The sequence below is a fragment of the Arachis duranensis genome, chromosome 5 (genome assembly GCF_000817695.3).
Source record: "Arachis duranensis cultivar V14167 chromosome 5, aradu.V14167.gnm2.J7QH, whole genome shotgun sequence".
Classification (NCBI taxonomy): domain Eukaryota; kingdom Viridiplantae; phylum Streptophyta; class Magnoliopsida; order Fabales; family Fabaceae; genus Arachis; species Arachis duranensis.
Genome location: NC_029776.3, coordinates 101,489,894 through 101,510,733, shown reverse-complemented (window position 1 = coordinate 101,510,733; position 20,840 = coordinate 101,489,894). Strand labels below are relative to the sequence as shown.

The following is a 20,840-nucleotide window of genomic DNA, read 5'->3' as shown; positions in this document are numbered from 1 at the left end:
GTCATCATATATTTATATATATGTATTATTTATTTTATGTATATTTTAAATTTTAATATATATTTTATATAAATTATTAATTTGGTGGTCAATTTTTTGTGTACCCATATATAGTTGTAATTTTAAACTTTAGAATTTTTCGGAAAAAAATTTAGAAACAAAAATAAAAGAGAAAACGAAATTTTATTATTTTTCATTATTATCTTCACAAAATTTAAAACTAAAATATTAAAAATAAAAACAAAACATTTTTCAAGTTTTCAACAATGCTTTATCCTTTAGTGTGACTCATATTTCAAGTTTTCAACAACTAAGCGTGTTTTATAAGTGATACCACGTACCACATTAATACCACAAAACCTATTGATAGCCAATTCGTATATTTAGTAGTTCTCGTAATGTCCTAAAAATACAAATAAATTTATATTTAAAATTGAGTAAATGTTCAAGTCAAATTAGTTCTTTAAATTTTTATTTAATTAAATTAATGTCCAAAATTTTACAAATCAATCAATTTTTTCTCTGTCCGATTTTTTTTTTGTTTAAACTCTATTTTTCACTCATTTATAGAGATTTTCTTTCGGGTTGTAGCAATTTTGAGCTCCCTACTCAACACTCTATAGCCAATAAAATCCCAACTCCTTTTTTTTTTGTGCGCAAATAAGTCTCTATATTATATCATTTTATTATATTGAGTTAAGCATAATGGAATACATTCAAAATTTCGAAATGGTTCATTTTGCTATTATGGTCATTTGGGCTTTCTTAGCAGAGAAGAAAGGAAGTATTGGGAACAATGGAACCAAGAGGGAACCTGCTCTAGATGGCTATTACGCGGTTGGTAACATTTCGAGGAAAAGAACATGAAGTGTGGCGTCTGAGTCGCCATGCACCTTCAAAGAAGGTTCTGATCATAATATGAACGAGTTGAATTAAGAAAGGAACGAGGGACATAAATGAAAAAGCAAATCCTTTGTTTAACAAGTAATCATCGTTTTGGTACGACTATTTCATGAGAGGCATCAGACGCAAACCCCGCACAGTTATAGGTCCACGTCCATTTCATTATGCGTAAGCACGATACTTAAGTTCAACAATTATTGTTGAGCCCCAAAAACACCAAAGTTCGACAATTATTGCTACTTTATTCTTTTAAACTTGTTTCTTTTTTCTTAATATATGATTTTTGTCTTTATCAACATGTTATATCTTGATTTTAAGTTTTATAAACAAAAAGATTTGTGTTTGGTCCCTTGTTCTTATATAGTATTAACAAGTTTTAGAGTAAGTTTCGTAAAACTTATCAGTAAGTTAAAAAAAACAAAATTTAACACAATAAAAATAGAAAAAAGATTAATAAAATAAGAAGATAAAAACAACAACAAAGACAAAATTTATTTTATTGTCATCGCTAACATTGTCAACAATAAAAGGGATCCACACCACTTCATTTTTTATAAATTTAAAATAATTTTATAATTATTTCCTCTAAACTTAGTTCTTCATTTTGAAAAATCATTCTATTCCTTTCTTGAGACATTTTAAATAATCGTAAAGAAACACATCAACCATTTCTTATGTTTTTTCTTCCTATTGTAAACTCCTGTCCAACTGTCAAAATATTCCTTTAACGTGCCTAGAATGGACCATAGCCTGCCAAAATCAGATAACTATGCAGACCACACCTGTCAAGTAAATTTACAGCAAAAAAAATAAGTGGTGAATATATTCAACATCTATTTCACATAATACACAGATATTATCATCCTGGTTAATAACTCCTAGTCTACTCAATCTTTTCTTGGTATTCACTCTGTTTATCAAAACAAACCAAATAAACAACTCCACCTTTGGTGGAACTAAGCTTTTTCAAACAGTTCTAGTAAAACTGTAACTTGTTACAATCTCGCCGGAAGTGTTTCTGTCTACAACACCTACACAAAAGAGTTAGTAGAAAAAATATCTTCTATGTCAAACTTTCACACAACTCTATTCTTTCTGCCATATGTTAGTTTAACTGGCCTTAAAATATCATGTAACTGATTCACTAGGTCCAAATTTCATTGGTATAACTCTCGCCTCTGTTGGAAGTTTCAAATCCACTCTAACCCATCCCAAAATTCACAATTCCATATGACAGGTCCTCTTTGTTTTGAAACTGAGAAGAGTATCGAGAATCAAGCTTTTAAAGACCCACATTGTAGCCAGACATCCTCCCCAAATTGAGTCATTCTTCTATCAGCTATCTCCATACACTGACCAGTAATCATCTTGTTCCTCACATGTTTTTCGTTAATCTATAGCTGGCAAATATCCTTCCATAGACTAACTCTGGTAGGTAACTGGTAAATATCACACACTTTTTTTGTGATTTTTTGGTCTGCAATGTCTTGCTTTCTGTTTTTATTTTGCCAATCTCCTTTTTGGAGATTTTTTTTTATTTTGCAGTTAGAGAATTGCCATGATGTCATCTTCTTCATTGTACAACATTGCACTTGATGCCACTGCTAAATCCCATATTTTTCTATTTTTAAGCATCTACTCCTCTAATTAAAAAACCTGACTATCTTTGGTACCCTCGTTCCCTTCTTTAGTACCATCTGCTCCTCTAAATTTCCATTGTCATCTTAATCACGTGTAGAGACCACACCATTTTCCTTCGTTAATGTTCTTCCACCTTGATCTGTTTCTTCTTCATCAACACAAACCCTTGTAACGGATTCCATGCTATAACCGTCTGCAACCTCAACCCCATCATCCGTATTATCATCAATGCTGTCTGCATCCTCATCAGCACTACTTCCATCAAGTCCACCCTTTGCTGCTTTCACTATCACCACTAAGTGTATCCCAACTTGGTTTTCTGTCTCCATAACCCCTTTATTATCACATTCTATCGCAGGCGACGTCAGTGCACATCTCTTTTTCGGCCACGTTGAATTCCCGTTGCCATGGCTAACCCATTTCCCCCCTTCATCAAGACGACTTCCTTCTCCATGGACCAATAAAGCACCGTCACCTCCTCCAAGCATTAGGGTTGTGTAAAAAAAATCCAAATTTTGGATTTAAATTTAATCCAAACGAAACCATTTGAAAAAAAATCAATTTTAAATAAAAAATCTAAACCAAATTGTATCTATTTTATAGTTTGTTTTTTTTATTCCAAACCATTTAAACAATCTCAGATCCGGATCCAGATCCAAATCAAGATCCAAAATAAAAAATCCTAATTTCCTATGAAGCATAGACACTTTGCTAAGTTCCTGTGTCCGTGTGTCAGACACATTTTGGATACGACACTCTTTGAAACTCGTCCGACACGTGTGTCTGCTGTGTCCAATCGTGTCTTAATAAAAAATAACAATTCTTCTCTGGACATATTTGGACACACCTAAATACCATCACGTGTCAGCGTGTCCAGCCTTATTATTAACATGTATTCTTGAAATAAATTTAGAAATAGTATATATTATTATTTATTAAAACAAAAATATTTTAAATACTTTATATAATTAAAATAAGACACTAAAAATTAGTTTATGCTTTAATATCAAGAAAATATCAAAATATCATTATCTAAAAAACTTTATATTTTATATACGTGTCCTCATGTCTTATCAGATTTTAAAATTCGTGTGTCAACGTATCTCGTATCGTGTCATGTTCCATGTCCGTGTATCATAGCTAATTTGAGACTCTGGTTCATACATAGGAAGCTGAACACTTGGTCTTTCCCTCTTCCTTCTTGGTCTCGCCCTCTTCCTTCTTCAATGTGTTATCTCCGCCACCGATGTTTGTTGTCACCGCCGCAGCCGGCCCAGAAGCAGGAAGATTGAAGCTGCGACGGTGTGTCCCCTTCCTCATCTCTAAAGGTGCATCCCCTTTCTCTCCCAGAGCTTGAAGTTGCGATGGTGCATCCTCTTCTTCATCTCTGATGGTGTGTCTCTTTCCTCTCCTAGAGCTTGAAGCTGCAACGGTACGTCCCCTTCTTCTCCCAGAGGTTGAAGCTATGAGTTCTACTGTCTGCCATTCTATAAGCTCTGTTGTCACCTTGTCATCGTCTTCTGCCTCCAACTCCATCCCTTCCGAAGTTTAGGTATATTGCTAGGTGTTTCTTTATTTGCATTTTTTTGTTTTTTTGTTTTAGTTCTAGTTTTAGATGTGAGTTTGCAATTTTTTTTTTCACTGAATTATTTTAGTGAAATTTGCATTTGTTCTGAATCAATTTCATTGGTTTATTATGTCTTTATATTGGAATACTGTATTATTTTTTTGTGTGAGTTTTCTTATCACTATTAGGGACGGAATTTAAATTGAGAATTTAAGATAAGAATGTTGTACGCACCTAAACATTATTGAGTTTAATCTAATTTGACTCTTTCATTTTCTGAATATAGCTTTTGTTCTGTTCTCTAAAGTACTGGTTGGTTGAGATGGTAAACAATAATCTTGAACATGAATAGAAGTACAAGTTTAAATTCTAGTAAAGCATTTATAGTAATATTGCTTAAAATCTCTTATGTAATATTGCTTAATCTTAGAGGATTTTAGAACCTACTAATAATCATAACAATGTGATAAACACCTAATGATATCATTAAGAAGTGGAAATATTAGCCAAATGATTTTGATAAGAAGTTCTGACAAAAAAAGATATTCGACATATGAAACTAACCAATGAAATAAATAATGCAAACAAAATGAATGGCATATTTCTATAATATCATACCCTGTTTTAATTAGTGGTTAATTATTGCATAATGCAGACAAATGATAAATGACATTTACAAAATAAATCCACATGGTTTATCTTTTAATCGGAGTTAAACTAATGGACTAGGAAATTAAATTTAACCTCTAAGGGGAAAACATTTTATTGTTTTTCACTTGAATAACAGTTGTAAAAGAAAATTTATACTGGTGAGTGATTAGTATTCTAATATTAATATTGTCTCTATATTATATGTAGAGCAAGATGACTAATAATAATAATATTAAAATTACTGAGAAAAAGACTAAATGAAAATATTGTGGTAGTTTAATACAATATGGAAATGAAATAAGCTCAATAGGTAGTCATTTGAGAAGATGTAAACAAAATCCTAACAATAATTTGAACAAAAAGAAAAAACAACTACACCGACTATAGATGAGCATGGTATTTTAAATTCACCTACTACTCTAAAATTTGACCAAAAGAAGGCTTGAAGGAAACTTGTGAAAATGTTTATTGGGGAAGAACTACCATTTTGCTTTGTTGAGAGCCTGAAATTCTAAAAATTTGTGCATGCCCTACAAGCAAGATTCAAAGTTCTTTTACGGACTACATTAGCACATGACGTTGGAGCTTTTTATGCTAAACAATAGATGAAGTTGCAAGATTTTCTCTCGACAAATTATGGTAGAGTATGTCTAACAACCAACACTTGGACTTCAATTCAAAATTTTACTTATATGAGTTTGACAGCACACTTTGTAAATTTAGAATGGAAATTACATAAAAAATACTTAATTTTTGCCAAGTGACAAGTCATTCAGGAGAGGACATAAGAGAGATATTTGAATCTTATTTAAGTAACTGGAATTTGAATTAGGTATTTAGTGTGACAGTTGATAATGCATCGTCTAATAATGTTGTAATTAAATATCTAAAGCAGCGATTAGGGTCTTGGAATAGCATTCTTTTAAATGGTAAATTTATTCACATGAGGTGTTGTGCACATATTCTAAACTTAATTATAAAAGAAGGGTTGAAAGAGATTAATGAATCAGTCTTGAGAATTTGTAGTACAGTAACATATGTCAGATCTTTTCATCTAAAGCCACTAGGTTTCAAAAGTGTGTTGAAATAGAAAAAATTTAGTATAAGGGCTTGCCTTATATGAATGTTGAGACTAGGTAGAACTCTACCCTTCAAATGTTAGTGGTAGTTTTCAAGCATTGTAAAGTTGCTTGCATTGAAAGGCAACATGTATACATGAGAGATGAGTGGAGGAAAAAGGGGAGATGTAACTTCTGATTTAGATTGGGAGTACTTTTAGTACGATCATAAGGTGTTAAAAGTAAAGGTGTTACATTATGGTATTAGAGCAGTTCATCCTTATTAGAGCCTTTAGAATGGACTGACTATGCTTCATTGCATACTCTAAGTGTCTGTCATGTTGTAGGTCTTGTCCGGATAACAAGAATTAGAGCTTTATTCACATGACTGCTTATTGATTAACGATGTTAGCTTACCATTGCATATCTGCTGATGTTAAGTCTGGCCAACTTAATGTTGATGGTTTATGTTACGGAAAAGTTAACGAGTTATCATAGGTGAAATACAAAGAATAGGTAACGCATATCCAGCACTTTGGGGACATTAGGAGTTAATTCTCGAGGTTATTCTATTATATGTCTTGAAATTCAGTTGATGACATGTGACTTATTCTTTCATGGTGTACCTTGAAGTCCTTGTTTGATATTTCTATTTTAGAAAGTAGTTTGATTATTTTTCAACCCTATCCCTTGTTCAAGTGCATTCTCGTTTGATCTTAACTGTTTATGTTTACTTAAATTCCTTGGGACACCTGCCTTTGTCTGTTTGAACTCTTCTTGATTCATGTACTCTTTGATGTAATTTTAAAATTGTTTGATGCATCAAAAAGGTCTTTGAAATCTTTAAGAAATTGCTATTGATTGGATTGTCCTTCTTTATGAGTTTTGTATTTCTTTGGATTAGTTGAGAACTTGTTCGATTTATCATGCCTTGTGAATTCTGTTCAAACTCCTTTATTTAAATTTCTTTCTCGAAATGTGAATGGATTTCCTTCCTTGCATCTCTCAATCTTCTTGAATATCCTTAGAAGGTTGCGATTTCAAGAATACACTTGGAATTTTGGTTTTAAACCTTTTTAAAGAACTTTTGGATTAACTTTGAAGAAGTTTTAAGTCCATCTGCTCTTGCTTGATTGTATCCGTAGCCATTCTTTAAATTTGATGAAGATGTTTTGAATTCAGCATGCCCTTATTCATATGAATTTTTGAAAGCTTATGTAATTTGAGACCTTACCTCAATTTCTCCTTCTTGAACAAAATTTGAATTCCTTTCAACTTTACCGCAAGTTTCACTATATACTTCTAATTGACTAAATACGTAAGTACTTTTTGAGATTTTTTGAGAAATTACTTTTGGTCCTTAGTCCAATTAAATTTCATCTTTTAAACTTCATATATTCTATCTTTACCTTAGAAATAGTTTTGACGTAAAACAATTTGATTTTTCTTCCGACCTTATTACAATTTTATGCATATCTTTGTTTGGTTATATACTTAAGCATACTCTGATATTCTTGAAGGAAGATTTTGTTTCTATTCTAAATAACCTTCATTTTACAAACATCATGTAACTTATTTCAACCTGAATATGTTTCGAAGTAACTAAACATCTATACTTTTGTTAGTTCCTTTAAAAGTTATTTCATATCTTCTCTTTTTACAAAGTAAGATGATCTTCCTCTTAAGTTTATCTATTCTTTGTGGATATTTCATTCGATTGCGTTCCTAAACATTCTCTTGAAATTTTGTAAACGACGCCTTTAACTTTGGTCATTCTCTTCTTGTGAATCTTGTACTTTGATTCAGCTTGAATTCAATTCTAACAAATGCATAGTGTTCCTCTCATTATCTCCATTGAAATTCTTTAAACTCTCAATACGTCCGTCTCTTATTTGTAAATTATTGTTTGAATCTTTCAGAACGTCTATCCTTGTCATTATACTTCTCTTCATGAATCCTGTATTCTTTGACATGACATTGAAATTATTTTACGACACCGATTCTTGAATCTTTGAAAATATTAAGTGCTCCTTTTAATTAGGCAATATTGGCTTATGCGTTCTAATCGTGTCGTGTAATTTGATGTGTTGTTATTCTTTTTTTTCTTAAGATGTAATTTAAATTTCTTTGCTTCACAATCTGTACCTTACGTATATCTTGATCTGCTTGCGCTTCCGACTATGTTAAGACTCTTGCAACACAGTTGCTGATCTCATATTCTTCCACGAGCTATAAACCCTTGTGAATTTGAATTTGACCCGCTACGATGCGTTACTATTAGCTTTTATCATTTCTCTTCTATAAAATCTCATACTTTCGACTCAACTTGAATCTATTTCAAACTAATGCGCTATTTTTCTTCTTATTGACTCTATCGGATTTCTTTGAATTCAAGGGTTATCCTCGAAGTTTCCAATTGTTCCTTTTTGGCAAACTTCATTACTTGTGCATCTTTGTTTACCTGCAATTTCATTCATTTTTTACGTCCTTATGAGTCCTTCCTTTCTAAAATCTTGTGTCATTCTGAGTAAACTAGAGATTTATTTTAGTGTTATGTGTGATCTTTAGATATAGCAAATGATACATTAGTTCTTCGGACACGGTTAGTGGGTGCGGAAGGTGAAGCTGGTAAGTGTGCGATGCCACAGAATATTGTGGAGCTTTGTTTTACGTGAAAGAGTTTTGTTGATATTAGGATTGTGACTGGTTGTGGGTTTGCGAAATGATTGATAAGGTTGAGAACTTTTGGATGAATCCTTTGAGAAAGTACATTTGAAAACTGTGATAGTGAGCTATGTTAAAGCCCTTGATGTTGACACCATGTAATCTCTTTGTTTTGAGCCTATCTTATAACTTTTGCTTTACACCACACTTTTCTCTTATATCTAATTCTTATAGCTTATCCAGTATTTGAAAATTTATATATATGCCAAAACTTCTTACTTTTCTAAACTATTCAAAAGTAAAGTATTAAAGCTATGTAATATCTTGTATATTACTTTAATTTTCGAGGACGAAAATTTTTATAAGGTGAATAGAATGTAAGATTCAGAATTTTCGAAAAAATCTTATTAAGAGTTCATTTCAATTTATTTATTCATTAAAGACTTTATTTTCAGAAATTATTTTATTAAAAGTAATTAAATCAAATTTTGATAATTAAACAAGAAATTTAACTTAATCTTATCATTATTGAATAATTTTTTATATCTAAATTATAAAACTTATCAGTTGTAAAAGAATAAGAATTTTATATGATTGAGTTTAAATAATTGAAATTTTAGAATTTAACACTTTATTTTTTATAAACAAAGAAAACTAATTATATTATCTCTAATTTTAAATTAGAATACTTGATTAAAAATTAATTAGTAAATTCATAATTAAATAATATTTTTTAAAATAATTTTAAGGGATTAAATTAAATTTCAAATTAACACAATATACCTTACTTTTATTAAAATTACCAAACTCCAATTTAACCCAAAATTCCTAAATCAAACCCTAATCCTAACTAAAAAAAAACCCAAATTTTACCCTAACCCTTTACCACACTCACCGCCACTCACCCTACCCCCTTCCCCCAAACTCAACAGCATATGAAAACCAAAGAAAGAACAAAAAAAGGAGATGGAGAAACGGAGAACTAGAAGAGGAAGAAAGACAGGGGAAGAGAGAGGACGGCGTCGATGGGCATCACTGCCGTCGCGCTGTCGTGTCACCATTGAATGAGAGAGGGAGACGCAAAGGGAACCGCGACGTTGAGGAGGGAGGACGGCGCCACTGTCTCGCCATCAGTGCCGTGCATGTTGTTGCCGTGTGAAGCTGCAACCTTATTCACAGTCACTGTTGTAGGTCATCGCCGCTCACCTCCGTTGCCCCTAGAGCCTTGCCGTCGTCGAAGATAGGCCAGCTGAGAGTGTTTGCGAAGAGAGAGACTGACGAAAGAAGTTGATGATGATGGTTATGTTATTGATGACATGATTTGTGATGAAAGAGACATGATTGAGAATGATGTGGATATTGATGAATTATGATTGAAATATTCATATGGCTTATTTATTTGTATTATCTGAGACACGGGTTTCCCTGTCTAGACGCAGTGACTTACCACCACTTGCTCCAGGTTGAGAGTCGATATTCTGTTGACCCTCTGTCTAGACGCAGTGGCTTACCACGACATGTCAGGTTGGCTATATAACCGACAGATGAGACTCATCAACCAAAGGACAGACATGCATCATATGTATTTGTATGTTTTGATTGAGTGTGCTTTTGTTTTGGTTTGCTCAATTGCTTAGCCATGTTTATCTGCTACTTGTTTAATTTTAATTGCTGTACCTGAATCTTACCTGTGAATTTTTTGTTTGCCTTGTATGTGTATGTTTATCTGACAGACCCTCTTTGATGGAGGCATGATGAGGGTGGTTTCTGGTATGTGGTAATGAAGGTTGAGGCACGATGGATTAGGTGTTGCCTTATTATTCTATTTTATGTATCGGTTGGATAGAAGTGAGCCATGTAAGTTAGGTAAGAAGCTTTGAGGCACGCCTTTGGTCCTATTTATTTCTTTAAATCACTCATCTTACTGATTTGTAAACTAAATGAGTTTTTTATGATTTTTTTAAAGTAAGTTTTTTTCACAAAGCTTTCCAAAATGTTATTTTAAGGATAAATTATTTTTATAATGAAATGAATTCTATTTGCAAGTATTTCCTTGCTTTGTTGGTATTTTCTTCTCTGTTGAGAACCTGCGAAGACGATGTTCTCACCTTAGAAGGACGGGACTTGTAGTTGAGAAGTTTTGAATAAGTTTGTATTTATTTTTATGTGGATATAATTATGTGATTAAGTAAATTAAAGTGAAGACATTTCGTTTTATTAACTAAGGATTCCATTTATATTCGCGAAAGCTCAATATTAAATAATTATAATTTGAAATTAACGGATTAGAGATAAATAACGCCTGAACTTTTAGTACAATCATGAGGTGTTAAAAGCTAAGTAAGGATGTTACACGTATAAGATACATATACAAGATATGAGATCCTTGTTCCAATAAAATACAGAATGTAGGAACTACTCAAATATGTGTTTATTAGTCTAGTATGAGATATAAAAAGAATAACTTAGATTACTCTAAGGTAAGTAGCCTATATAGAAAAATGAAAGAAAATAAAAAATAAAAATTAAATAACTTATAATGAACACTTGTAGAAAATAGTAAGTAATACATTCATTTTTTTAGGGTCCCTTAACTTGTATATATAATGTGAGAAAGTGTCTTAATAATGTTAGAAACATTTTCTTCTTTCACTATGTGCTTGATTCCTTAAAATAATGCAAGATGTACACATCCATTTTCTTTAGTACAATGCTTTTAACATAAATGAAGTAACGCCTTATACTTATTGTAGTAAAATGAGAAAAGTTTGTTTTCAAATAGTTTAAATTGATACATATTCACATTTTGGAACCAAGAGATATTCATTACTTTTGAATGCTTATCTAAGGTCTTGTAACTTGCAAGGATATGGAAAATAAGTCTTTGTAGTGTTTGAGATGGATTAGTAACTTAGAATTGTGTTCTGAGATGCATTGACAATAAATGTGTCAATCTCAAGTCTTATATATGATTTTAATTTGTAATAAATGACTTAAATAACACTTCTTCTAATGTTTTATAAATTGAGCATAAGAGAAATAATAAAATTTTTAAATTATAAAGAGATCGATTAAATAAAAAATTTTAAATTAAAGTTCCCTTGTTTGCTATTAAACTTAAATTGAATAGCTAAATTATTCAATTATTCTTAAAAATATAACTTAATCTCTTAGCTAATATATAAAGTTAGCTATAAAGGTAACATAACATAGTCAATTATTATTTTCAATAAAGAATAAACATGCTTAAATCAGACATTTCTGTTTGTACTACTTTAAACACATCGACTCAGTATCGTGAGGCCTAAATTGAATGCTAGTTGTTTTTGAATAAAATTCACATATAAAAGTAAATAAATATATAATTGTTGAAGAAAACAAGTTACTTCAGTTGAGGTATTTTAGAATCCTTTTTGAATCTTAAAATTCTAAAGTGACAAAGTTTAAAGCTTAATTCTCACTTTGTCACCTAATATAACAAGTGAAGTAGCTAACCACTTGATACATTCTTTGAAATACTTCGATAGATTATATGAAAATAAAAGTAAGTACTTTTTTCTATATCCATGATTTTTTTTTCTTAAATAAAAAGTACATATATATTACACAACATTTCTCTAGCACAAATAAGCCAAGTAGCTAGTTCAAGTTATTTCAAATTCATGACAAATTTTCTACTTATTACTTAATACATTTGCCATATATATATATTATGCATTCCACCCAAAATCTTGAACAAATGAGCCTATACTTACTGCTGGTTATTGATGAACATGATGATTATTAATTATTTTGTTCTTATTCTATCCTATAAAATCTTGTGAACACAATTATTACTTTTGATCCTGACATCATTGAGTACTGATTTTTCTTGGAGCTGGCGTGAGAAGTATTTTTTGTAGTAATCTGCTACGCTGATTCCCCTAAACAATGCAGGTCTTTCGGAGGTAACCAAACTTTCTATTGGGCTTATAACTTTGTTCATTTGAGGTTTGTGAAATGCAGCAATGGAAATTCTTTCTTTCTTTGAGTTAATTGTTACACGGTGTTTGATGCTCCGATAAATTTCATTGGTCAGTATCTGCAATAAAATCATAATTAAAGAAGAAAAAAAATTTCTAAAAAAAATATTTTGAAGGTTTACATAGTGTACTAATAAGACACTTTTTGAAATTCCAAAAAGTGTAAATATAATATTTTTGTTAACTTTAAAATGATCAGTGTCGAGTATGTTGAAAGATTTTAAGGATTTCACTAATATATAAACATTCACTAGTGTCCTTAGCTATTCATGTTGGATCGAATTGATTCGAGTTGATTGATATAAAAATAAAAACATGTCATACATAGACTACAATTGTTGATGGCTAGGTGACAATGACTATAGCTATATATATTCTATGAATTCAAATTATTTGTTTCAGTTTAAACCAAAAAGAGACACTTTTAAGCTTGTGATCCACTCTCTAAATTGATAAAGTTACTCTATCTATTTTTATGACTTATTGTTGTTAATTTTCTCCAAATCTTTAGTGCACATTAACTTTTATGTTGTGATTATTTTCTTATAATATGTTATTTGTTGTTCTTCATGTAGCATAGCATGAGAAAAAAAAATAATTTTCTCAAATTACCTCCAATATGTCTCCAACATTAATGATGAATGCATTAGAGACCAGTGTAATAGGCATCCACATTCCATCTTTTCTTATTTGAAGGCCATCTACTTCATTTGCTTGGAGAAGGATGGTAAGGGAACCAGCATCAGAATGAGGCTTCAGTCCAATTACATTTTCTGGTTGAGGACATGGAGGATAATAATTCAATCTCATTGATTGACTTACATCTTCAAATAGTTTTAACAGTTCATTTGGTTTAGTTTTGAGAGCCATTTCCATATGCCCAATGATTGCCATGAAAAGTTTTCTGAGTTGCAAGGAATAACTATCAAGATTGTCTCTGCATTGATACAAGAGATGTTAGAGTTTCTTAGTTGCATTTATTATCACATAATGTGATTATTTTATAATGATGAATACTTTACTTCATTTGATGAGTTCTACAAAAAAAAATATTAATGGGCAATTTTTCATACACCATGAAAGTAGAAAGGCATAAATACAACAATAGATACAAAGCACATGCTGAAAATTTATCTGGTTATTTATAATTACATATTATGGAATACCATATAGTTTGATGACTGATATGAAATTAATAATATGAAAATTTATGTAGTTTAAGCCATCTCGTTAAGTATGGACTTATTATATATGTCTAGATATCATATGGCCTGGTTATTATGAATTAATTTAATGATGAGTTGAAATAGAAATTAGGGTTACATAATAGAGTTATAGTCCCAAAAGTAAGTGTATGCCTCATATTTTCTAATATAGTGAAGCAACCGCATGGAACACCTTCATTGCCCCATTCAAATAAGAGTACTTGGCATATTTGATCTCAAAATTCTTATTTTTTTTGAAAATGTAAATAGTTATAAATTTTGGAAGAATTAAAAAATTAGTTATTATGATGAGGAAAAGTATAAGGAATCAAAAGCTTCAGCCAAAAACTAAACAAAACTATATTAATTTATATCAATAATTAATTAATTTTAAATTTTTTAAATTCAAAATTTAAAAAATTTTAAATTGATTAAGTAAACCTAATTAAAACCTATAAAAACCTTTCTCTTTTTTCTCACATTAATCTATCCACTTCTAACAATCACAAATTCGAAAAATATATAAAAGAACATCCATTTAATATGAAAAAGAAACATTCTAATACTTAGTAGAAGAAACATCCATATATATTAACTCGTAAAAATTTTGAATTCATCCAAAGATATTTGGCTGGGTTTTGGCTGATATGCTTTTGGTTCCCTAGCTTTACTCTTATGACGAAGGAGAGTAAGACTTTTATAATAGCTCCATTCTAATCTTAGGAACATCGCTCCACCTTTTACTATAATATCCTCACTATGTGGCCTATAATACTTAAGTCACAGTAGATTGATAGCAAAAAGTGGCGTGGCATTGGCGCTTCATTGGCATGTCCTTAGCGTGTGGTTGGCGTGCCAAAATCACACGCCCCCAAGCTCAGAAGTTGGTGTGGCATTGGCGCTTCATTGGCGTGTCTTTGGCATGTGGTTGGCACGCCAAAACCACACGCCCTCAAGCTTCAACCCTTGGCGTGTCATGGGTGTGCCTGGAAAGTGGCACGCTAGGCCAACTTTTCAAAAGATGCTTCAAAGAGCAAAAGTTGGTGTGGCAAGGGCGTGTCTCTGGCGTGGGAAGAGAGACACGCCCTCAAAGCTTCATTCTTCTCCAAGTGGGCATGGGAGCTGGCGTGTCTCGGAAGTGGCACGCTGGGCCAACTTCCCAGGGAGCATAACACCACACACCCTCACAACTTGGAACAATTACATAATGGGCATGCCAAGGGTGTGGCACGCTGAACCATCTTCACAAAACCTTCAATATTTGGTGTGCCACCAAAGTGGCACTTGCATGACACGCCATTCAATCTCAAGGCAATTTACCATTTTGGGCTCACAATCTTTGAAGAAAGAAGACTCGACTACAAGCAAGAGGACCATAAGTTGGATAGAATTGTAATTGTAGTGATTTGAATCGGATCTGGAGTGGAATTTTGGGAGTTGAGAGTAGTATATAACCCCATTTTGCACTCTTCTTTTTGTATTTTTCACTTTTGATTCTTCTTTGAAAGTCATGAGTAGCTAATTTCCAGTCATTCGGGTCAAGAGCTTTATTATAATTTGATGGATCAATAGTAATTTTATTTTTATTTTCAATTATTCTTTTATTACTTTTTTAGGGAGAATATTCGTTATTTATCGCAATGATTCAATTATCTTGAGAAAGAAATTGAATCTAACTGAATTCTATGAGGAATTGAGAAAGGAATCATAGAATTAATGGTTGAAGTTCTTCCTCGCAATTGATGTGAATTTGGATTTGAGATTGATATGTGGCATATAATCAATCTATGATTTGATTCATGGAATTTTATGGCTCTAAATTAGAGACCAACTTTCAGCTCTTCTCATGATCAATTAGATCAAGAGATTGGCAATTCATCAAGTTAAGAGAAATCAAATCACCAAGAGATTGGGGGTTTGATTATTTATGATTTGCCAAGAGATCAATAATTGAATGATTGAAGTAGAGATGAAACCATTTTGATTCAGAGAATTCAATATCTCTAAACCCCCAATGATCCCCCTCTCATCCTCTTAATTCCCCTTCTTTGCTTTCATTTACTTAATGCTCTTTTACATTGTTGTGTTTATAATCTTGCAATTTACTATTCCTCCAATTTAGATTTCCAGCTTTTATATTTTGTCATCTTTACTTTCTAGTCTTTTAATTTCCAGCAATCTATCTTTTCAATCATTTACTTTCTGCTTTTTACATTCAAAGTCATTTACAGCTTTTGATTACTTTTCCTTCAAGGCATTTTACATTTCATGCTTATTTCATTACTTGTCCATCATCAAACTATGAATTGTCTAACCAGATTTCTCAATCAATCATTATTTGCTTAATTCCTTAATCCTCGTGGGATCGACACTCACTCACCGTGAATTTTACTACTTGATACGATCCGGTACACTTGCCGGTAGTTCTACATAATAGTGAATTATTTGTCAATTCCGTATCAGCAACCTTTGGAAATTCCGCAATGAAAATGGAAAAGCGTCGTAATGGACTTTGTGTTTGGATTGCTGAGGATTTGGGCAGGATTTGATACAGTTTGGGTGATTGTGAATCGGTTAACGAAGTCAACTCACTTCTTGCCCGTCCGGATGAATTATACTTTGGAGGAGCTGCTACGCTTGTACATTAAGTTGATTGTAAGGTTGCATGTTGTCCCTAACACCATAGTTTCTGACAGAGATCCTCGTTTCATTTCGAGATTTTGAGAAACTTTTCAGAGAGTATTCGAAACTCAATTGAGCTTAATCACTGCGTACCATTCTTAAATCGATGGTCAATCGGAGAGGATGATACAAACCCTAGAAAATATGCTGAGGGCTTGTGTAGGAAGATTCAACTTTTTCTTATGTCTAGAGGAAACTTATCTCGACAATGGAAGCATTCATCTATCTCAACAAAAGTTTGTTATGACACAACCAGACTTGTCATATCTGTGAACAGAGTTTCTCAATTCATACAGGATTTTACTTTAAATCATTGGAAGATTGTAAAGCATATCCTAAGGTACTTGGTTGGCATAGTAAGTCATGGAATTACGTTTTCTAAACGCACTAACTTTAGATTATCTGGTTTTGCTGATGTAGATTGGGCAAGTGATCCAAATGATCATCGCTTCATTACTAGCTACTATGTTTATATGGGGAGTAACTTGATTTTGTGGAAATGTCACAAGCAAACCAAAGTGAGTCATAGCAGTACAAAGGCAGAGTATCGAGCTTTATTAGCTTCAGTTCAATTTGGCACTTTGAGCGAGTTTCAATCTCTTAGTCTATAAATGGTAAACAGTCGACAACTCTGTGGTGCATATCCCGGCAAGAGACCAAATCGATATGCCTTAACTAAACCTTAATCATTCAATATGTTCAACATCCTTCAAGACAAACTTAGGGTCAGTCCTAATCTTCCCCTAAGAATGAAGAGGGGTTTATGAAAAGTGTACAAAGTGATAAAGGGTAGAGATATGGGAAACAGAGGGAGAGTTAGTTATTTTTCCTCCAAATTCTGTTACCTTTCTCTCTCTATTCTCTCAGGCTATTAGTGTATAAATACCATAATTCTCTCTCAATGTACTGGTACAATAACAAGCTTAATATCATTCATACGTTTAATCACAAACACTACTATTCTTTCATCTTCTTCATAGTGATAAATATAATATTTGTTCTTGGCATTTTGATTTGTGAAGTTTGGAAATTGTAGCTTTGTTAGTCCTGGGGTTAAATAAGTTTGAGTTTATTTGTCTTTATTTTGGTAATATTGGCTATTGATATAGTAAAAATGTCTTGATTCAAATTCTCTTTTTCAAGACATATAAAACCTACATTTATCAATTCAGTTTTAAGTCCTTCACCCGTATTTTAGTGTTAAAAATTAAAATATATATATATATAAAATGTGCGGTAGCAAACACTTGCAAAGAAAAGTAAGACCTGAATGGTTGAGGAATATTGAGAAACAAGTTGAGATCCCTTGCATACGATGGAAGTGTGTTAATGATGAAAAGATCTGCCCATTCTAATTTTTGTTTCTCAGACACCACAAACAATTGACCAAACCCTTCTATGTCGCCAGGTTTTTGCCATAATTTCTTTTTCTCTTCTATTGGAAGATTGAAGAAGTCTTGAAAGCCTAACTTCACACTTTCAATCAACGAAGGGTCGACTCCATGATTAATCAACTGCAGTTAATTATGGCATTATAAAATTTATAAAGCAATAACGTGTCTCACCAACCATAATCACAACTTATCATATTTTTATTTTTAGGGAATTAGGTATGTATTTTATGTAAAGTACTAAATTTAATACTCTTTTAATTTTGTTTCATTTCCAAATCTTTAATCCAAGACCCCTGATTAAGAAAAGTTAATATATACGCATAATATTTATCTTAAAATTTTAAATTTAAGCTACATTATATGAAGAAAATAAATATTGTAAAGTCAAAGTATATATGGCAAAACATATCGATCTAGCTATTTGTAATATTAACTAGTTATTATATGATTATTTTTCATAAATAAAATATTGTTATATGTCATCAACAGTATAATTATTTTCTTAGTAAACTGCCTTTAAGTTGGTAACATTTACCCAAAAAAATTGATGATTCATTGAAAGGCTTCCTTGCAATAATCAAATATCTATCTAATTTATTATTTACAACTTTTTTTTATAAAATTAGGTCATACCACAGTTTTAAATGACGTGATTTGTTACTGTAGTACCTGTAATAATAATTAAACTCAAGAGCACTTGCATGATTGAAACTGATCACATCTCTTCTTTTAGGCCATTATAGTCATGCTGAGATAGTGTTCGTTTATTTTTATATTCTAAATGTTTCTAATGTATTTTATATTTTAATTTTATAGTTAAAATTTCTACTTATATACTAATAAGAGGAAAGGACAAATAAATTTATGATCTTTTAATCTACAGATATTTAAATTTTTAAAAATTTAAAAATATATTTAAATTTTTAACTTTTTTAAAATATAGATATATTAATTCTCCATGTTTATTTGGGTATGTCAAACTAAATAGAAAATTTAAATATGACTCTCGTTATACTGATCTGGTTGATATAGATGTACACGTAAAAAAATTTTAAAATTAGACAAATTAAACTTAAAAATCAATATATTCAAATTTTAAAAAAGTTAAAAGTTTAAATATATTTTTAAATTCTAAAAAATTTAAATGTCCACGAAGTGAAAAGTCAGAATCGATTTGTTCTTTTCTCTACTAATAATTACACCCAAATTCTTAAAAAATCAGTTAGCAAAAGGTCTTTAACCTAGTGAAATTAAATTTGGAACCTGGAAAAATCCCCATTCTTTGCATGCGTGGTCCAACTTGTGAAGCTCAAATGCATCTTCAGATAGCAGCTTGTTTAAGTCGATGACAGGGACTTGTAGAAAAGAAGATGTCTTAGGTATTATAAGAGTGCCTTGTTTTGGAACAAGATATCGATCAGGAACTTGGGTGATGGATTGCTTTGCTAGCTCCTGAACAGAAGGCACCAATAGAGAGCTTCCAATCTTGGACATTATTTTTTCTTTAATTTATGCACCTATTAGCTAGCTTGATCAGAAAAGATTCAATTCAACAGAAGAAAAGATCGATTGATATCATAAATGAAATAATTTTACCTTTTCTAGTAGCAACTAAGAGCGTATACTTTTGAAGTGAAGAAGATGCAACTGAGAAACGGCCAAACGGATGAAGGCAATAAAATTTGCTGCTGATTATTGGACCAACGTTCTGCCTAAATAAATCTGGTAAAGATATATGTGGGACCGGCATCCATATAAAATTATAAATTGTCACTAGATATTTTTTTTGAAATGTTGTGTCGTACTGTCATAACTTGTCACCAACGATGGATGAGTTAGATTTATATATGGATAAGGAAATTCGCTCGTGCTTATTTCATTTGTCAGCATTATATATTGTCATTTTAACTTGTTTGTTTTTAAGAATATAACCGAATAAGATATTAATGAAAAGAGACACAAGATTTTGTGTTTTTATATTTTATTTAATAATAAATTAAAATAAATTATGAAAATTTAATATATTTTTATTTTTTTTATTTAAAAAATTTGAGATGAAAAATAGAATAATAAAAAATATAATTATAAAAAATTAACAAAAATAATAAAAAAATAAAAAATAAGTTGTGTTCTTTTTTAGTATCTTTATATCTTTTTTGTTAGGATAGATATAAAAATACACTAATTTAGAATTTTTAGATATATTATTTTTGTCTATATTTTTTTTGTCAAATATAATTTTATATTTCAGTATTTTTATCTCAGTGTCCTGTCTCTATAAACAAACGCAACTTTTGTGTTACAATAGTGGACACGCGTGGAGGAGCAGTGGAGCAGGTAACGTCAGTATGTATAGCGCAACAGGTCTCGTTTGGTAGGATCGTATATAGTCTTTTTTGAATAAAAAAATCGTGATGCAAATGGAGGTCCTGATCCATTGGATAATACAGGCCAAAAATAAAGAAGTTATAAGAGTGATATTTTTTTTGGTAGAAATGAATCACAAAATTCTATAGAGGAACAAAGGAAGCGCTGGAATTGTAATGACCCAAATGAATAGAAAAAAAAAATAGAAAAATAAGGGAACACAGTAACACGTTTACGGTAATAGTATTAGAATTAGGATTAGAAGATAAATATGTAAAATTGAATGTGCTTTGTGATATGATTTTGTAGAATTAGAATTATATAAATATCTTTAGAAAATAAAAAATGATTTAAATATCTCTAGAATTAGGTTATAACTAACTGTTTTATTATTTAGCATGATTAGTTAATATATAATTTTTTTAAAAATATATTTTAGAATTAAATAATAAATGAAGTTATTTTATTTATTAATTTATGAAAAAAATTTTTACCTACAAGATGTTTAAATCACACTCTCCTTTATTTTATTTTTAAAATATACACTTTTCTATATACAAGAGTTAAATAATATACACTTTAGTCTATTTGATTATAATACTTTTAATAATTATTATTATAATTATATATTAGTAATAAAAATATAAAAAATATATTTATTATTAATATAATAAATAGAAATTATT

General features: G+C 30.9%; 1 protein-coding gene across 1 annotated transcript; it reads right to left on the bottom strand.

Moving 5' to 3' along the window:
• Positions 1 to 12,214: 12,214 nt before the first annotated feature.
• Positions 12,215 to 19,461, bottom strand: LOC107491302 (protein SRG1-like). Its single transcript, XM_016112138.3, has 5 exons — positions 19,384 to 19,461; positions 19,051 to 19,304; positions 17,660 to 17,907; positions 13,119 to 13,443; positions 12,215 to 12,565 (listed from the first exon to the last, which is right to left on the bottom strand). Exons 2-5 carry the CDS (start codon positions 19,279 to 19,281, stop codon positions 12,293 to 12,295), a joined length of 1,077 nt encoding a protein of 358 aa, XP_015967624.1. The 5' UTR covers positions 19,282 to 19,304; positions 19,384 to 19,461; the 3' UTR covers positions 12,215 to 12,292.
• Positions 19,462 to 20,840: the final 1,379 nt, after the last annotated feature.